Source organism: Rhamphochromis longiceps, linkage group LG13, assembly GCF_057381845.1.
Source record: "Rhamphochromis longiceps isolate RC_006_pf linkage group LG13, R_longiceps_female_GT1.1, whole genome shotgun sequence".
NCBI lineage: Eukaryota > Metazoa > Chordata > Actinopteri > Cichliformes > Cichlidae > Rhamphochromis > Rhamphochromis longiceps.
In genome coordinates this window covers 29540848-29557463 of record NC_140569.1, presented here as the reverse complement: position 1 = coordinate 29557463, position 16616 = coordinate 29540848, and the positions used below count along the sequence as shown (strand labels likewise).

At 39.6% G+C, this 16616-nt stretch overlaps 1 protein-coding gene across 4 annotated transcripts in view; it reads right to left on the bottom strand.

Moving 5' to 3' along the window:
* The window catches only part of LOC146656081 (stromal membrane-associated protein 1-like), a 159122-nt gene that overhangs the window by 76861 nt on the left and 65645 nt on the right, over positions 1 to 16616 (bottom strand). For 2 of the 4 annotated variants that reach the window (XM_085428971.1, XM_085428975.1), the window contains one exon: positions 15685 to 15747. The exons of the other annotated variants lie outside the window; for them this stretch is intronic. In XM_085428971.1, the coding sequence (XP_085285097.1) occupies positions 15685 to 15747 (63 nt within the window). The remainder of the gene's footprint in view (positions 1 to 15684; positions 15748 to 16616) is intronic. 4 annotated transcript variants of the gene reach the window in all.

Sequence of the window (16616 nt, the reverse complement as noted above, 5' to 3'; positions counted from 1 at the left end):
CAAAGCTTTACAGATGAGCTTTTAATAATCTGTAAACAAAAATTCTGAAATTAACCTAAATGTTATTCTTTAAGCCAGTGTTTCCCAACCTTTAATTGTAATTGTTCTGCCCGTTACTCACCCTCATCGCTTAGAGCAGTGTTTTCCAACTACTGTACCGCGGGACATAGGTGTGCCATGAGAAATGATCAGGTGTGCCGTGGAAGATTATCTGGTTCCACCTGACTAGTACTGTAAGCGATCTGCATGAGTAACAGGCAGAACAATTACATTCTCTTCCAATAGAGGGCAGTACAACTACCTAATGTGAAATATGGTTGGGAAACACTGGCTTAGAGTACCAATCAGGTGAAACCAGATAATCTTCCACGGCACACCTGATCATTTCTCATGGCACACCTATGTCCTGCGGCACTTTGGTTGGGAAACACTGCTTTAAGGTATCATCCCAGCTGAAACCACTTGGCTCATCTCAACATCATAGTGGTAGCAGACACTAACGTTTCTCCCTGTATCATTGTAAATGAAGTAGGTTGATTTTACCATATTTTATATTACCAACCAAGGTTGCTTTTTTAGAAAGCAACACCAACTGGATGAGTCTACTATATAAGCAGGACTTTATTAGTTAAAAAAAAAAAAGAAGAGTACATAAGCGTAAAGTGAAAGGTGACTAATAGTTTGCATTCAATTACAATTAGACAGATAAATGTCCGAACCGCCCCCCTGAGAGGTTTTGCAGAACACAATGTCAGTTATTTGACTGTGATTAGCTGAAACAATCAACTAATCCTAGTTTCAAAGACATCAGTAATGTGACAGTCCACTGATAAACCATTGAACCATGAAAAAAAACATGAAACCAGTCTTCAGACCATCTTTTGCCCTTATCACCACCTATACATTATTCTAATTCTCATCAGCCAAGAATCATATTTTTACTGTGTTTCTTCAACCTTTGATCTGTGTGACGACAAGTGGATAACATGCTGAGACCAGCTTCCAATCAGTGCTGAAGTTTAATTAGCGCCTACAGGCAGGATAGAAAGTACAGACTGAGTTGGGCTTTGACAACCCCAATCAAGCTGTATAAAAATGGGTCGTATAAATTCAGACAAACAGAAAGAGTCAATATTTTAACAAAAGACTCTTTAAAATTCTAGTATGTGAAACAAAATGCATGTATGCATGACTGTCTATATTTCCATTAACACACTATGGTTTCTTCCATGTTATCTGCAAGACTGTCCAAAATACATGCCGCCATTCAATCTGAAATCTGAATTCAGATCATCGCTTGTCTAAAAGCAGCAGGTGATTATGTTATCACCATTTAATTTAAAATGGCTGGGCAGAGAAGTCAACGTGTGTAGTTAATTTTTTCATTTAAAATGCTCAATATATCCCAGAATTCCTCCTGTCAATTAAAAGATACATCAGCCACCTGCCCTTCAGCTGCAAACACAGAAGAATTAATTTAGTCTGAGGAGAAAATTTGAGTGGGTTTGGAAGGTCAAGATAGTGTTCAAGACGCTTAGCTGATGAGCAAAAACAACAAACCAGAACAAGGTCATGAGAAAAAACAATGAGGACTGAGTTTATATATGACTAATGATTACTAACAGTCCTTTAAACATGAAAAAGGTTTTAATGAATATTACCTCAAAGTTGCAGTTTATTTTATGTTTGTTTGTTTTTTATTTAAATCATATAATTCTGGTAGGTTATTGGTCACATGACTCCCAAAGAAGTCTGAAGCTCGGCCACTATTGGTGGCATTTTTGAAGATTTAGTCTTTAAGAAAATTTCAGGTTTAAAGGTTTAAAAGGTGCTATACATAGGAAAATTGGCTGAAGTGCATCCTCATACACAAATTTTATTATTATTTTTCTATTAATAGTTTTTATCTTTTCAGCAGTTTGGCAAAAACATACACAGGGCCAGAAAGCGTTTGACCTACTGCTCAGTGGACAAGAAAATGTTAGACTGTTGAATAGAAAATAAAAATAAAGCTATAACATGCAGGAGCTCTCCTCCATGAACAATGAGTAAAGCATTTACTGTATTCCTGCATTTGCACTGGATGCTGACAGTGAATATCAATCAGCAGGTGCATAAATGGAATATGCAACTCCTGAGACAGAAGCCCTTTTTTAAACATTTAGATTTCACATGTGAGACACGATCTCATCCAAATGTAAACATTTAGGCATTTAGGTCATACCCTGCCTCAACATCATGTGACCTCACATGTTTGTCTTACAGTGCGACTGGTGAGCTACTACTGTCTAGAAAGATAGATCCAACATGGCCGACACCATGAGAGTAAGAGGAGCTTTGTTATCATTAATGTAATGCTACAGGAGTGAGCTGCTGAGGTAAGGGACAGCATGAGACCGTCACATTGGAGTGACGTGCAGTGAAGGCGCAAACATCTGTCTGAACACCTGTGTTATGGCACACCAGGGGAGAAATCCACACTTTAGTGTGCTTGATTAAAGTAGTAAAGAAGATGGCATCAATTATAAAATCAACATGTTTCAGCAAATATTCTTCAGAGTAATGTGCAATCTAATTGGCAAACATATTGATAATTATACCCATGTTACACTCTACTGTGTAACTTTACCTGATATATGATGCCTTCATGTTTTGTTTTGTTTTAAAAAAAGGAGGGGAAAAGAAGGAAAAAGGTTTTAATGTTTACGTTTAAATGCTACTGATCCTGACTGAAAGGCGATATCAACAAGGTCGCCAAGAATTTCACACAAAAATGCTATGAAATTCCTACCATGTACTGTGGGTCCATTTGTGTTTCATTTTGAAGCCATTTGATAAACTCCTAAACCTGTAGCAATAATTTTAGTAAAATTCTGGTGTTATATATAAAATCAAAGATGTATTTATTCAAAAGATTAATCGTTAAGGACAACATGCCTGGTATAATCTGACTGGATCCCAATCAAGTAAATTTCATTTGACCAGATTCTATTAAATTTAACATTTTAAAATGCACTTCTGTAGCAAAGTTACATGGAAAATTAACATGTAATCAAATTACTTAAAGTAAGCATTTTGGGCATACAGTGGTCCCTCGCTTATCGCAGGAGTTACGTTCTAAAAATAACCCACGATAGGTGAAATCCGCAAAGTAGCCAACTTTATTTTTTTACAATTATTGTAGATGTTTTAAGGCTGTAAAACCCATCACTACACACTTTATACACTTTTCTCAGACAGTCATGAACATTTTCACACTTTTCTCTTTTGTTTAAACACCCTCAAAGTTCAAACCTTCGTAGAAAAATAAATCCAGTATTAAAGAACAAAACCAAAGGCACCCGCGGTTCAGATAAAACTCTAGAATGTTGTTCGACTGAAGTTTTTGAAAGCAGTTAAATTAACGTGTGTTACATTCAAGTCAAAGTCGAAAACATTAAGTCTATCAGTCAAACTCAGTTACATTAAATCTTCTAACAATAGCAAAGCAATTACTAGAGCTTAAGAGGGGCATAACTGTAGTGATGGAGACCAAAGACAGTATAACAGGCTGAGTTTATGGGCTCAGTCACGCATTTTGGTTAATACTGGAAAAAATACTGCATCTATTTTGTAAACCTTGGTCTTCCTATTTTCAAAATGAAGTATTATGTGTGGTATGAAACTTCCGTCTTTGGCTAATGACTTGTCAATCACAAGACCCACCCTTCTTGTAACATAATGTTTTTGCAACCAAGATGGCGATGGTTGAACCTTCAACATGTGGGTTTTTGAAGTCCATATTTTACATTATCTATGGAGACAGAGTAGACTACAGTATAAGTTGCCGAGAAGAATTTCCTTATTACAAACTAAGAAAGCAACCAATGCTGAGGAAAGCCTGGATCTTCATTGGTGTTGCTTTTCCTCTTGATAAGCACACATCAAAAGTGCTGAACTGCCTAATTACACTCACTGCTTACGCGCTTTCTGAGAGACAGAAAAGCTCTGGACTGCAGGTTTGATAGCTATGGTAGCAAAATTACAGCTATTAAAATATATGACCCTGTTCAAAAACCATAGCAACACCATTCTGGTAATAGCTCGTAAAGAAAGCCCAGAGTAAAGTATGCAATGAAGTTTAATTCCTCTGCAGCAAAGTTAAGTTCCCTTCACAGAAGCATTAATACATTTTTATCCACAGCATGTAAAATAGTCCGCCCAGCTTAAAATATGCTGGAAATGTCTCTGATAGCCCGTGTGCAGGTCGCTGATTGTTCAGACAATTAACCAGACCTCGCTCAAACTGCAAGCAACCCATCAGCAGAATTTAATTATTTAGAGACGACTGGCTGAAAAATATGCAGATATAGCATGTACATTTGACCCGTCTCCACCATACACATCTTTGAACTCACTTTTTGCTAAAGTTAATTAGAGCCCATTAGCATGTACCAATAAGGAAAGTCTCAGTAGCTCAGATATTTTTGGTAAATAAATATGAGGAATGGGAAGGAAATATTAGAAGGTAATGTGAGAGGTTTAAGGAAACAAAATAAATCACCCACATTCTCTGTAATCAAGAAGGGATATTTTTCATATTTTGAAATGACGCTTTATTCTCCAGAATAAAGAATACAGTTAGAATATGTATATATATCAACATCCAACTGGGGACATCAAAAGGGTCAAAATCTAAAACCAGCATCTCATTTTTCTTCACTTGCTTTTGAATGAGAGTTACTACAGTATAAAGGGAAAAGTTGATAAATCCTTAAGAAAAGAGTCTAACCTTTAAGTCTCCTTCTTCTTCTCTGGATGACCAGTGTCATCTATAATAAAGCCAACAACCACCAGCAACCCACTGGAAAATACTCATTTTTCCCCAGTCACTGGAAATTGCAAGGAGGTTGCCAACTGCCTTCTAGGCCTGGGTGACTGAGGCCTTGAAGCACTGGACCCAATTTCCATTTTTTTGAAGGAGTGTCATACAAATCTTCTTGACAGTTGTTGTAGTTTTTGACATTGCATATTTATTCTGTTTGTAAAGCAGAATCTAATCTCATTTTGCCACGGATGCTCGAGCGGTTTAGATACTAACCTCCTAGTTAGTATCATGTTCTTTTTCTTCAGCTTCTTGGTGCATTACCACCTCAATCAGGCAGTGGTAAATTCTGTATAAGTAAGTATTTTCTTTAAAAAAAAAAAAAAAAGTATTTTACCTTTTAGTATTTATATAATCATATGTAATTAGTACGTGTGTGTGTGTGTGTGTGTGTGTGTGTGTGTGTGTGTGTGTGTGTGTGTGTGTGTGTCTGTCTCATGGCCAAATGTGATCAAACTGTAGCAAAAAAACCTCACAAAGTCCTCGGGCACTGTGTCTGTCTGACAGTTTTTGTCATCATGATGGTGTAACAACCCTGCAACATGTATGAATGTCCTCCACAAACGTGTACAGCATATCATCTGTACGCAAAGATGCTAAAGAGAGACATAAGGGCTAAAGGGTGAGAGCGTTCAGTGAAGAAGAGAGAGAGAGAATGGGAGAGTGCAAGAGAAGCCAAAGTGTGGAAGACGGGGATGTTGTGGGGGGGGGGGGGGGGGGGGGGGGGGGCTGGCTGTCAGCATGTTTCCCGGTACACTGAAGATTAAACAGCTTTCAGTGTGTCAACACACACTTGGACTAACAAATCTCTCGCTCTGTGTCCACACACACACACACACACACACAGCGTTCAACTATCTCCCTGACACTGGGCTTCAGAGACAGCTGAAGTACAGCTGAGACAGAGGAAAAGGACAAAAAGGAGATGTACAACGTCACATATCTCTGCAAGTATACACACACACACACACACACACACGTGCACAAAGACCATTCTTGCAAACAGACAACATCTGTTGCACAATTTATGCAAACACACACACACACACACACACACACACACACACACACACACACACACACTACCAGAACTTATATTTACTTATTGTTCACATTATAATCCAAACTTGTTTAAATGCTCTAAACTCAATGAAAGTAGATTCTCACACGTTTAAGAAATTTGAACTTTTATCTGTGTAAACATGTTCATTCATTTCAACTCAATTTTATTTGTATAGTGTCAAATCCCAACAACATACTATAAGGTAAAGACTCTTAAACAAGGTAACAAAGACAAAACCTCAACAACCCCTATGAGCAAGCACCTGGCAAGAGCGGAAAGGAAAAACTGCTTTTAACAGGAAGAAACTTCCAGCAGAACCAGGCCTTAGAAGGGCAGCCATCTGCTGTGATGGGAAGAAGACAGGACAAAAGACACTGTGGAAGAGTGCCAGAGATGAATAAGAACTAATGATTAAATGTAGAGTGGTTTTTAAACACACTCAGTGCATCATGGGAAGCAGCCTAAGCCTATTAGAGCCCATTTCATATCTGCAAAGTGTATATGGACCATAAGATGAATTATGAAAGATGCTCTTAGCACAGATTCTATAGCATTCTTTAGGTCTCAAGGATAAGTGATTTACTACCTCACTCTCAGGAGGTAGCACTACAAAAAAATATTTTTTTTTAAAAGAAGAACACACACACACGCGTTTCTTGGAATTTATGTCATTACCAGTTAATGATCAACTGTGATCTGATTATTATTTTCAACTGATTGTCTTAACAAATCAGCCAGTTCTGCTAGCACAGCTGAAAATTTGAGTTAAGAAATTAGCAAAAAATTTAACCAGAAGAGTGTCTAAAAAAACCAAAAACCAATAAACAGCTCAGTGAGCTGAGCTGATGACCCAGTAAGTTTACAGAAGAGGCCTAGATCTGAGTCTGCCCCGCCCCGGTATAGTCACTGCACGTTTTCCCCCAGCCTTCCTGTCCACTGTTTACTGTGCCATTACAGCAAATGCTAAAAAATAGAACTTTCATCTAAAACTATTATTATTCTTTTTCTAATAAAGACAACTTTGATTTGGGAAACTGTCAAAAACAGAGCATTTCATACACTGCCAATGAAGATGGGCAATAAATCACAGATACTGGACAGAAGAAGATTGCAGTGAAAACATGCCAAAGGAGGGCTGACGCCACCTGTTGGGTGTGGTGCAAAAAAATCTGCGCATTTCAAGAAGCATCAGGTTACATAATCCAAATCATAGCTACATCACCAAAGATGTAAAGGGCAAATTAATAATTCTTTGTTAAAAAATTAAAATAAGAAATAATAAAAATTGTTATGGCCCTAGTAGGGCCTCCTTTGAATCTGACCTTGTGTGGGTGTGTCCTGCCTTAGGTGCCACCTTTTTTGTACAGCTGACTCCCATCAGCAATTAAGTATTCTTAAGGCCAGGGAAAGGTGATCTCTACTACCAGAGAGCCTTGTTGGGTTGCAGCTAGTGAGCTGTGTGCATATGGTGGTTGATTGCTCCTGCTCTGTGGAGAGGAGTGTGTTTGGGTGACTCTTTTTAGCTCTCTCTCTTTTTAGCTTACTTTTCAGTTTATTTACCAACACCTAGCTTTTGTTTTTGACTTCTTTAAAAGGTGATAGCAGCGTGTACAACTCTTTTAGTTTAGTTCAAAATAGAAACAATAAACAAACAATAAAACTAACTATTTTGCCTCCCTGTCTCCTTTTTTCCAACCTGGACACCTTTTGTTACTTTCCCTCATCCTCTGGACCATTTTAGGGGAACATAACAATAGTAATAATTCAAAATTATTACTAAGTAAGAAATGAAATGATTTGCAGAGTGAACATGAAATATTCACTCTGCACGCCACTGCATGGACTAAAGTACTGAGTTTTACTGATTAGTTTCCTTCAGCATCAACTTATCAGCTAATTGGTGTCTAAACTACAGTTATTACTATAGTTAGCGGAATCAGTTAAAACCACTTAAACTAACATGCATGTTTTTATGTTATGTTTTGTTTGTTTGTATGTTTTTGGGGGATTTTTATTTATTTATTTTTTTTTTTTGGGGGGGGGGGGGGCAAAGTTATTTCAACATTCTTAATAAGACACAAATCATAGTGCAAATTCTGCAAAAACCCTCTGCACACCTTCTGTGGCCAGCTGACTTAAAATGCTGTTGTGTACATTTTACAAGTACACACACACACACACACACACACACACACACACCGCACAGTTACTAGTAGCCCTGAAAGCAGTGGGGAGAGAGTGCAACTACACACAAAGCCTGGAGGCAATTTAATCTTCGTCAATAGGGCTTAATCATATGCCGATTGTTTTTGATGCCATTAAAATAGAATGCAAGCTCTATTTTAAACACTGCTTTTCTTCGTCATTCACAGCAACGCTGCGCTCTTAGACCAGCTTTGGATACATTTACACAGGAATAACCTGAGAAAAATGGCACAACAAGAAAGGTTAAAAGAAGATTAAATTACAGTACAAACTGCAAATCCACCACAATATTGTATATATCATCAGAAGTCCAACCAAAAACTAATGCGGGCGTTGAATGGACACTCCGTTCAGTCCATCAGAGATCCTATTTATTAGAATTATTCATTCATGTTTTACTCATTTAGCTTTTTTCTTCCCATTTAATGGGACTCAGTTCAGTCAAATGCTTTCACACACACACACACACACACACACACACACACACACACACACACACACACACACACACAGTAAGCCCCCACCCAGTCAGTACTGTATGTACAAACTACAAGCATATGACCATAACAGCCGTGTCATTAGTTTTGTTTTATTCTCTGTGCTTCTCTGGTGTTTTCTCTCCTTACAGCTTCCCAGCATTAAGTTCACATAGCCTCTGTGTGTGAAGTGGCATCCTGGGTATTTTTCTTCCGCAGACATGGAGGTTAACTGGAGTGGAAACTATAAACTGCATTTAGTCAGAGCGGACAGGATAGAGAAAACCCTCTATTAAGGTGGATGTAGTTTCCCAACATGATATTAATGTATTCGAGATGAAAACATTTCTTGTCAACGTCAAAGACAGGAGACGAAGGGCAGAGCAGTTCATCCAGACCTGCTTTTATGGCCTGGGAGGCCCAGATGAGCTGTCGACAAGCCTCCGTCTCTGCAAGCTGCAGTCTGAGAACAGCCTCCAAGACCGCCAGAAGGGCATCGCAATGAATGCTCAGCTCCAAGAATCCAGTTCAAACCGGGGATATCAACAGCATTTACCATCATTACCAAGAACAATGCAGCAGTCACTGGATTTTATTTGGGACATGTGCATAATGGCAAAAATAAAATTCTACAGCCTTGCAATCAAGAGGAGAGATTGCAGGATTGCATCAGTTGTGTTATGAATTGAGAAATCTCTGGAAGACTAAAACACAAACAAGCAAATTCAGTGTGACCTGTTACATCACATTTCAGTATATTCACTGTGCTTTCACAGGGTTGCCTTACACACACATGTTGTAAAGCATGGTCATGTTCATAGAAAAAGAAATAGTTTGCAGTAGTTATTTGGATGTAAATACAATGAGTGAGTAAATATGTCAGGGCAGAAATATTGATAGAAAATAAAATGGGACACAATAAAGAGAAAAAGTAGATTCATCTTGAATATGCGAATGTATCAGAGGAAAACACCAGAGAGTACAGGGCTCAGTCTTAGTTGGTACAGTTCCCCATAGCCTACATTTTTGTTCTCTGCAGAATGAACGAACACACACACACACACACACACACACACACGCACGCACGCACGCACGCTGCTGAGAGCTATATTATTCCCTCACTGCTTCACAGGCCATGGAAACTCTGAATTCACTAACCATGACCCAGAAACACACGCACTCACCCCTTTCGCTCCTCTCTCGTGCTCTCTCAAGCAAACATAAGTGCGTGCACACACTATAGATATGCATGAAAGCATAGCACAGCTCTAGCGCACATACACGTGGGTAACAGCAAAGGCCAACTCGCATTATGCCTGCATCACACACACGTTCGCTGACCCTCAGTTATTTGCAGCTCATCGCGAGGCCGGCCTGATCTGGAATTACATTCTAGTCAGACTCGCGTCATTCTTTGTGGTCAAAATCACTTATCTTGACTGACAGCAGCAACTTACCAGATTTTATATTTAAAAACGCAACATTATGCAAGTTGTGTTTCGGGATGGGAGAGGATCTTTTTTCTGGTGCACTCTGGTGCATTAACAGTCTATCGACAATTTTTAAAAAGCTACATTTGCCACATTTTCTTTACTTCCTCTGAATGACAGAAGGCTTCTTCTGGACAGATATTACACCATTATATTAGGAACCTGTTCCAGCTGAGGTTCCACTTATATATTATTCATTGCGCACACTGATGATATTATCGTCCTTCCAGATACAGTTCCCCTCTATATGCCCCTGTGTGTGAATAAGAAATAATCCACACCGATGGACGTAGCAATATTAAAGCATATGTGAACAACATGAATGTTTGAGGGGTTTCCCCTAGAGGATGGGCTCAGGATTCAGGTGGAGGGCTTCACAGGCTCTAGGCTTTCACTGCTGTCACACATTGTGGATTCAATAAGTCGCACGGGCACACACAAAGAAAAGCTGCACTTCACCTTGTCATAACTCAGGCTTTCACAGTGCTGCTACAGCCTTGTACATAAAACATGATCACTGCTACTGGCCTGAGTTCTCCTTCTGGTTACTGTAGGTTCACTTTGAGGGTTTTTATGGGTTGTTTTCTTCTAATGTTCCCTGTATTTCTCTTCAGCACATCAGCTTTTAAAATTCTTGCTTACATACTACTCAGCCACAGCTACCATGTTATGTTAGCCCTCCAAGTTCCACCGCAACAGCTGTGGCACACAGGAACTCTGGTGGCGTGCTCTGGTATCTGGCACCAGGATTGAAACAACAGATTGTCCTAAGGGTTGGGGGTACGGCCTCCTTGGATCAGGCTTGTTCCAGCACAGATGCTTGATTGGTTTGGGTAGCTTAGTTTGGAGGCTGAGTTACCGGCTTAGGATGTTTGTCATGTTTCTTTAGCTGTTCTAGAGCATTTTTATGGACTGTAGTGAGATGTTTGGGGGTGGGCACTAATGTCTGTGGTTGCTATTGCCAACCATAATGACAGCACATGCCAGGAATCAATGTTTCCCAGAAGAACACTGCATTGAAACGCAATAATCAATGTTTTACATTTAGGCTGTCAGTGGTTTGACTCTGTTGTTGCAAAGACTGTATATAAAATAAAGATTTAGTCACTAATCCTGACAAAATATCAAGTTTACACACACACGCACACACAATTTCAAAGTTATTTTTTGACAGAAGCTACAACTGTTAAGCTAGATTAATTACCTTTTTGTTTAAGTATAACTTACACATATAAAAACTGCCTAAAAAATTAGAAGAAAAATAATAATACAAATGTGACCTACTGAGGTTGGATCTGCCTGACGAACACTGCACACCATACAACAGCAAACAGTACTGTACACTACACATGGTTACTTAAACCAGTTTGAATGTGCCAAGAAACAAAGCCCTGCAGGCTCTAATCAAAATGCAGTTTTATATTTGCATATGCAACAGAAGGGGTTCATGTCCAGCCTGAGTTGGACCAGTTCCTAATTATACTAGCTATAGTTCAGCCCGATTAACTGTAGTTTGACAGCTTTGAGCCTCAGGTCTGTGTGCCAAATTCTTTTACATCTTGTTGTTCCAAATATATCCAACTATACTATCCACGATCATGTGAGCTATACGAGCACTGTAGAAGCTAAAGGTGAACCACGCTGGGTGGTGATAGGCTGTGTCTGAGAGACTGGATTAGGAAGGTTCTGGTGACAGAGCCAGAATAAAGTGTATGTACAGTAGCAGTAAATAATAAGACTGAGCTACTCACCGACAGCAGATACATGCTAGAGCACTGCAAGACTCCAGCCAAGATCCTGGATTCTGCTTGCCAAGTGCTGAGTAGGGCAGCACAGTGGACTAACCCCACAGCAAAAAATTCATCCCAAGAGCAGCAGGTTTTTTCCCCTAAGCTGATGCCATCATAAAGATAGCAGCAGAAAAACTTCTATGAATTCTGTACCCATATTAAAAATTATGAGTTTTAAACTGTCATTGGTTGCTTACATTTTTTTTTTTAAAGAAAAAGAGAAATAAAGAAAGATTTTTCCATTTCTGCCCTTTTTCCATTCAAACCCAACTCTGAAAAAGTTGGGATGCTGTGTAAAATGTATATAAAAACAGGATCAGCAAATCACATAAACCCATATTTTATTCAAACTGCAAGACAGAAAATATATCATGTTTAAACTAAGTTTACTGAATTTAATGGATCCAACAGGTCTCAAAAAGGCTGACACGAAGTAGGCGTGAAAAAACCAACAAAAAAGCTTGAGGAAGATTGTTCTGTGCGAAGTGGAAAGCTGTTCTGTGCTCAGTCAAACTGAAATATAAACTGAATTGGAAAATACGGAGACCACATTCTTCATTCAAAAGGAGCAGGACCATCCAACTTTTTATGAGCACTCTCTCAGGATGCATTTAACAGCATGGCTTGTAGTAGAAGAGGTCAGGTGCTGAACTGGCCCACAGTCCAGACCTTTCACCAAACAAAACCCCAGACTATTGACACTAGCATCCCCAGGCTTCTACCTTTCTACCTATAAAACCCGAGAGCAGTCAAATGGTGGAAGTGGAAGCTAAATTGGCTAAATTGACCGCGGAGTCATCATTTTGCGTTTCTACCTTTAAAAGCCGGAGAGCAGTCAGTCAAATGCTGGAGTCATTCATATGTATATTAGGTCGTTACCTAGGAATTCTGGAGGGAGGGGAGTGGGGGTGAGTGATTGAGGGGGTGGGGGAGTGGAGTGTTTCAGTTTGCCATCTTAGGGAGAAATCAACACATGTCCTTTGTATGTCCTTTGTTGCTGACATTTATTGATGAAAACAGTACAAAAAACCAACCATTTGTACACATATTTACAAATGGCCTGCTGAGTGGTGCATGGAGCATGTTCATTGGTTCATGGACCTCCCTGAACTAATGGCATTTACTGAAAATGTTGAAATGTACTCACTCACTTTTTATCATTATTTGTAAATATGTGTACAAATGGTTGGTTTTTTGTACTGTTTTCATCAATAAATGTCAGCAACAAAGGACATACAAAGGACATGTGTTGATTTCTCCCTAAGATGGCAAACTGAAACACTCCACTCCCAAACCCCCTCAATCACTCACCCCCACTCCCCTCCCTCCAGAATTCCTAGGTAACGACCTAATATACATATGAACGACTCCAGCATTTGACTGACTGCTCTCCGGCTTTTAAAGGTAGAAACGCAAAATGATGACTCCGCAGGGGTCTAAGGTAGAAAACCAAAATGACTGCTCTCCGGGGGTCTAAGTGTTGAGCAGCTAGAACCCTATATCAGACAAAAATGGAACATTCCTCTGCTAAATGTCCAGCAGCTGATCTGATCAGTTCACAAATGTCTTGACTGTTGTAAAATAAGAGGGGATGCCAAAAGTGGTAAACAGCTTCCTGAGATGTTTTGCGATGTTTTGAACTCACACATGGACTGTCAACACAGTTCCATCCACTGTGCAATACTTAATTTTACGTGCAATAACCCACACTGTAAATACATAACACTATTTATTTTTTACATTTTATATTTTTTCTGAATACTGTTCATATATATATGAAAAATAGTGCTGCAGAAATTGTGCACCTCACCCCCTTTTCTTTTCCCACATGTTTGCACTGAGTAGGAGATGCTCTGTATCTCATTGCATATCTATACAGTTAGGGATGGGTACCGGTGTCCGGTGCCATGATGGCACCGGTTCTGACATAAACGGTAGTAACCAGACCGAAAAGCAGCGCACATTTCGGTGCTTTATTTCGGTGCTTTTTTTTCCTGAGCTGTGATACACTTCTAGCCAATCATTTTACGTTTCCCAGGATAGTAGGCAGGTCCAGGTACGTACGTTCTGTTAGAGCAGAGCTACAGATTAAAAATGCTCAAGGCGAAGCGGTCAAAAGTCTGGCTGTATTTCACAGCAAAAGATGCAAACTCAGCAGCCTGCAACAAGTGCTTTAAGCTGATACTGTGATACTGTCAAAGGAGGTAACACCTCAAATCCGATGAAACACCTGGCAACGCATAGCGTTTGTTTTTTTTAAAAGCCCAGAAATGCGCCGTATGATAGCTTGCTGCGAGACCTCACACCGAGCGCATCTACTGTGCGTGGGTTGCCTGTTATCTGACCCGGAGTTAGCAATATCCCCCAAAAACCCCGAAGAGGAGAGTCCTGGCCCCTAGCCCTGCCAGTGTAGCAGAAATGATGAGGATGATGATGCAGCAGCAGCCGTTCTTCTCTGCGTGAGTAGCTTCATGTTGTTCGAGTGTAATTTACGTTGAGTAGGCTAACCACGTTATTACATTAATGCATGTAAGGTGAACTAGCAAACATCATCATAGCTACATTCGGCTGTCCTCTTGTTTGATGGCAGATACTCCCTTCACCCTGGCCAAAAAGGCTAAAATGACCAAAGAAAAAGTGGAAAACAGTTAAACATGAGAGGTTTAGGACAAAGTTTGTGTTTTTTCCATTGATTAAGCACTGCTTCCAGCCAAGAGTGATACCATATATGCCCCATAGCTGCAGAAAAGGCTAACATTGTTATCTTTTTACAAAAAACAGCTGAACATGAGAGGTTTTTGGACCAATTTTGTGTTCTCCATTCTTTAAGCACCGGTTTGAGCACCGTTTGAGCACCGGCACCGTTTCAAAAGTACCGATTTGGCACCGGTATCGGATAAAACCTAAACGATACCCATCCCTATATACAGTGACAATAAAGGCATTCTATTCTATTTTACTGCCATCAAATTGAAAATGACTTTATTAACTCTTTAAATTGTACATTTTCTTGCTTTAAACATTCGATTTGCTCCAATATCCTACTGTGAATAAAAACAGGTTTACAGGTTTGTAAACCATTGCATTATGTTGTTATATACATTTTACCCCAACGTTTTGGGAGATATGGTTATAGGTTTTCTTGCAGGTGTTAACTAGCGAGGTAGCTGGATTCTTGAGCTACTTGAGCTCAGATTTAAGACAACTCCCAATTGGTCAGATTAATCTGCATCATTTATGGGTTACTAGAGCCGTATATTTAGGTCTCTCAAAAACTGGAGAGTGCTTCATCAGTGAAAGACGAGTTTCAATAACTGTAACTGATTCTGGTGGTGGTGGTTCATTGATCTAATTTGTTGAAGAGACAGACAGATGTTCATTCAACGTGTTTTTTTAAGTGCCTGCACCAATCAACAAAGTTTCAAGGGAAAACTTTCCAGATGGTTCCATGTAAAAACACCCCAGAATGCTCCACTCCTGTTCACCGGTTAGTTGCCAACTTACAGTGTTTGTTAAGTGCCGAGTAGGCTGTAAAGATTGTTTTTTTTACTAAAACTGCTGCTTGCTGTGGTTCTGATTTTCTGAAGCTTGAAAATCAAAACCGCAAATATACCACAGCACTCCATTAAGTTGGCTGACAGTACAGTGCAGTCATGGTTAAAACCTAAGCTTACTTGTGTTTTATCGTAGGCTCAACTCAATAACTGAATCCATTCCAGAACCATATGAACCTAAATCACATCTCTCGTTTTTCAGATTACACCTGTAATCCATGATTTATGAGCGGTGTTTCTACCTTTGAGTTGTTGTGTCTCTCTACTTTGTCACCATCCTTCTCTTTCTTCTTCTCCCGCTCCTTCTGTGAACAAAATGAATGGATAGTGTGAGACAGTGGCGTATAGTTGGTGCCACCAACACACATATCCATTTAACTCATGTACACACATTTATGTGGACCCGTTGTGCTCATTTTCAGCTCCACATTTTTATTCTTTGACTCTACTAGACTAGCTTTGCACGATTCCTAGTTGAAATTGTTCTTATGCAAGCATGCTGGACCCTGCAGCCCATCAGTTCATCCTCTATGTGAAACCAGTTGTTATAGCTCCTCTCTTTTAAAGCCAACTTAATTCTGATTGGCTGTCACATGCAAATAGAAGGTAAACTGCAGGTGGGTGGGGTTCTGTGTCTGAGTGGAGCGCATTTATCGAAAGACTAGAAAAACTATCAGCAGCCTGAGTTTTGGCCCACAGGGATTATACAGTCACCTCATTATATGAAACTCTGGCCAAGTGTAATGTCCACCACTGTCACAATATGACAGAAAATAAGGAAAAGCATAATAAGTCCATACTAAGCCTGGGTCAGTGTGGTTTTTTGACTGGAATTCTGGTTATACAAGTCCCTTCTTCTTCTTCTTCACATTGATATTTACATGCAGGGTGACAACTGGAGCTCTTTTTGGCTCAAATAGACATGAAACTGATGAAAGCCGCAGTACAAAATGACAAGCTACCAATGGAATCTGAAACTTAATTTTGGAAACTGCAATTTCTTAAAATGAATTGGTAACTTTATATTACGGCCCATGACTAAGGCTTGCAAGTCCCCTGTAATAGAATAAATTTCAGTGTGTATCAAGAAGAATCACAGTGCTTTAATTACAGAGCTGTTCACCGGTACCATCAAAACACGTGCTGCTAGACTCGACCCCAGACATGCTCGCAA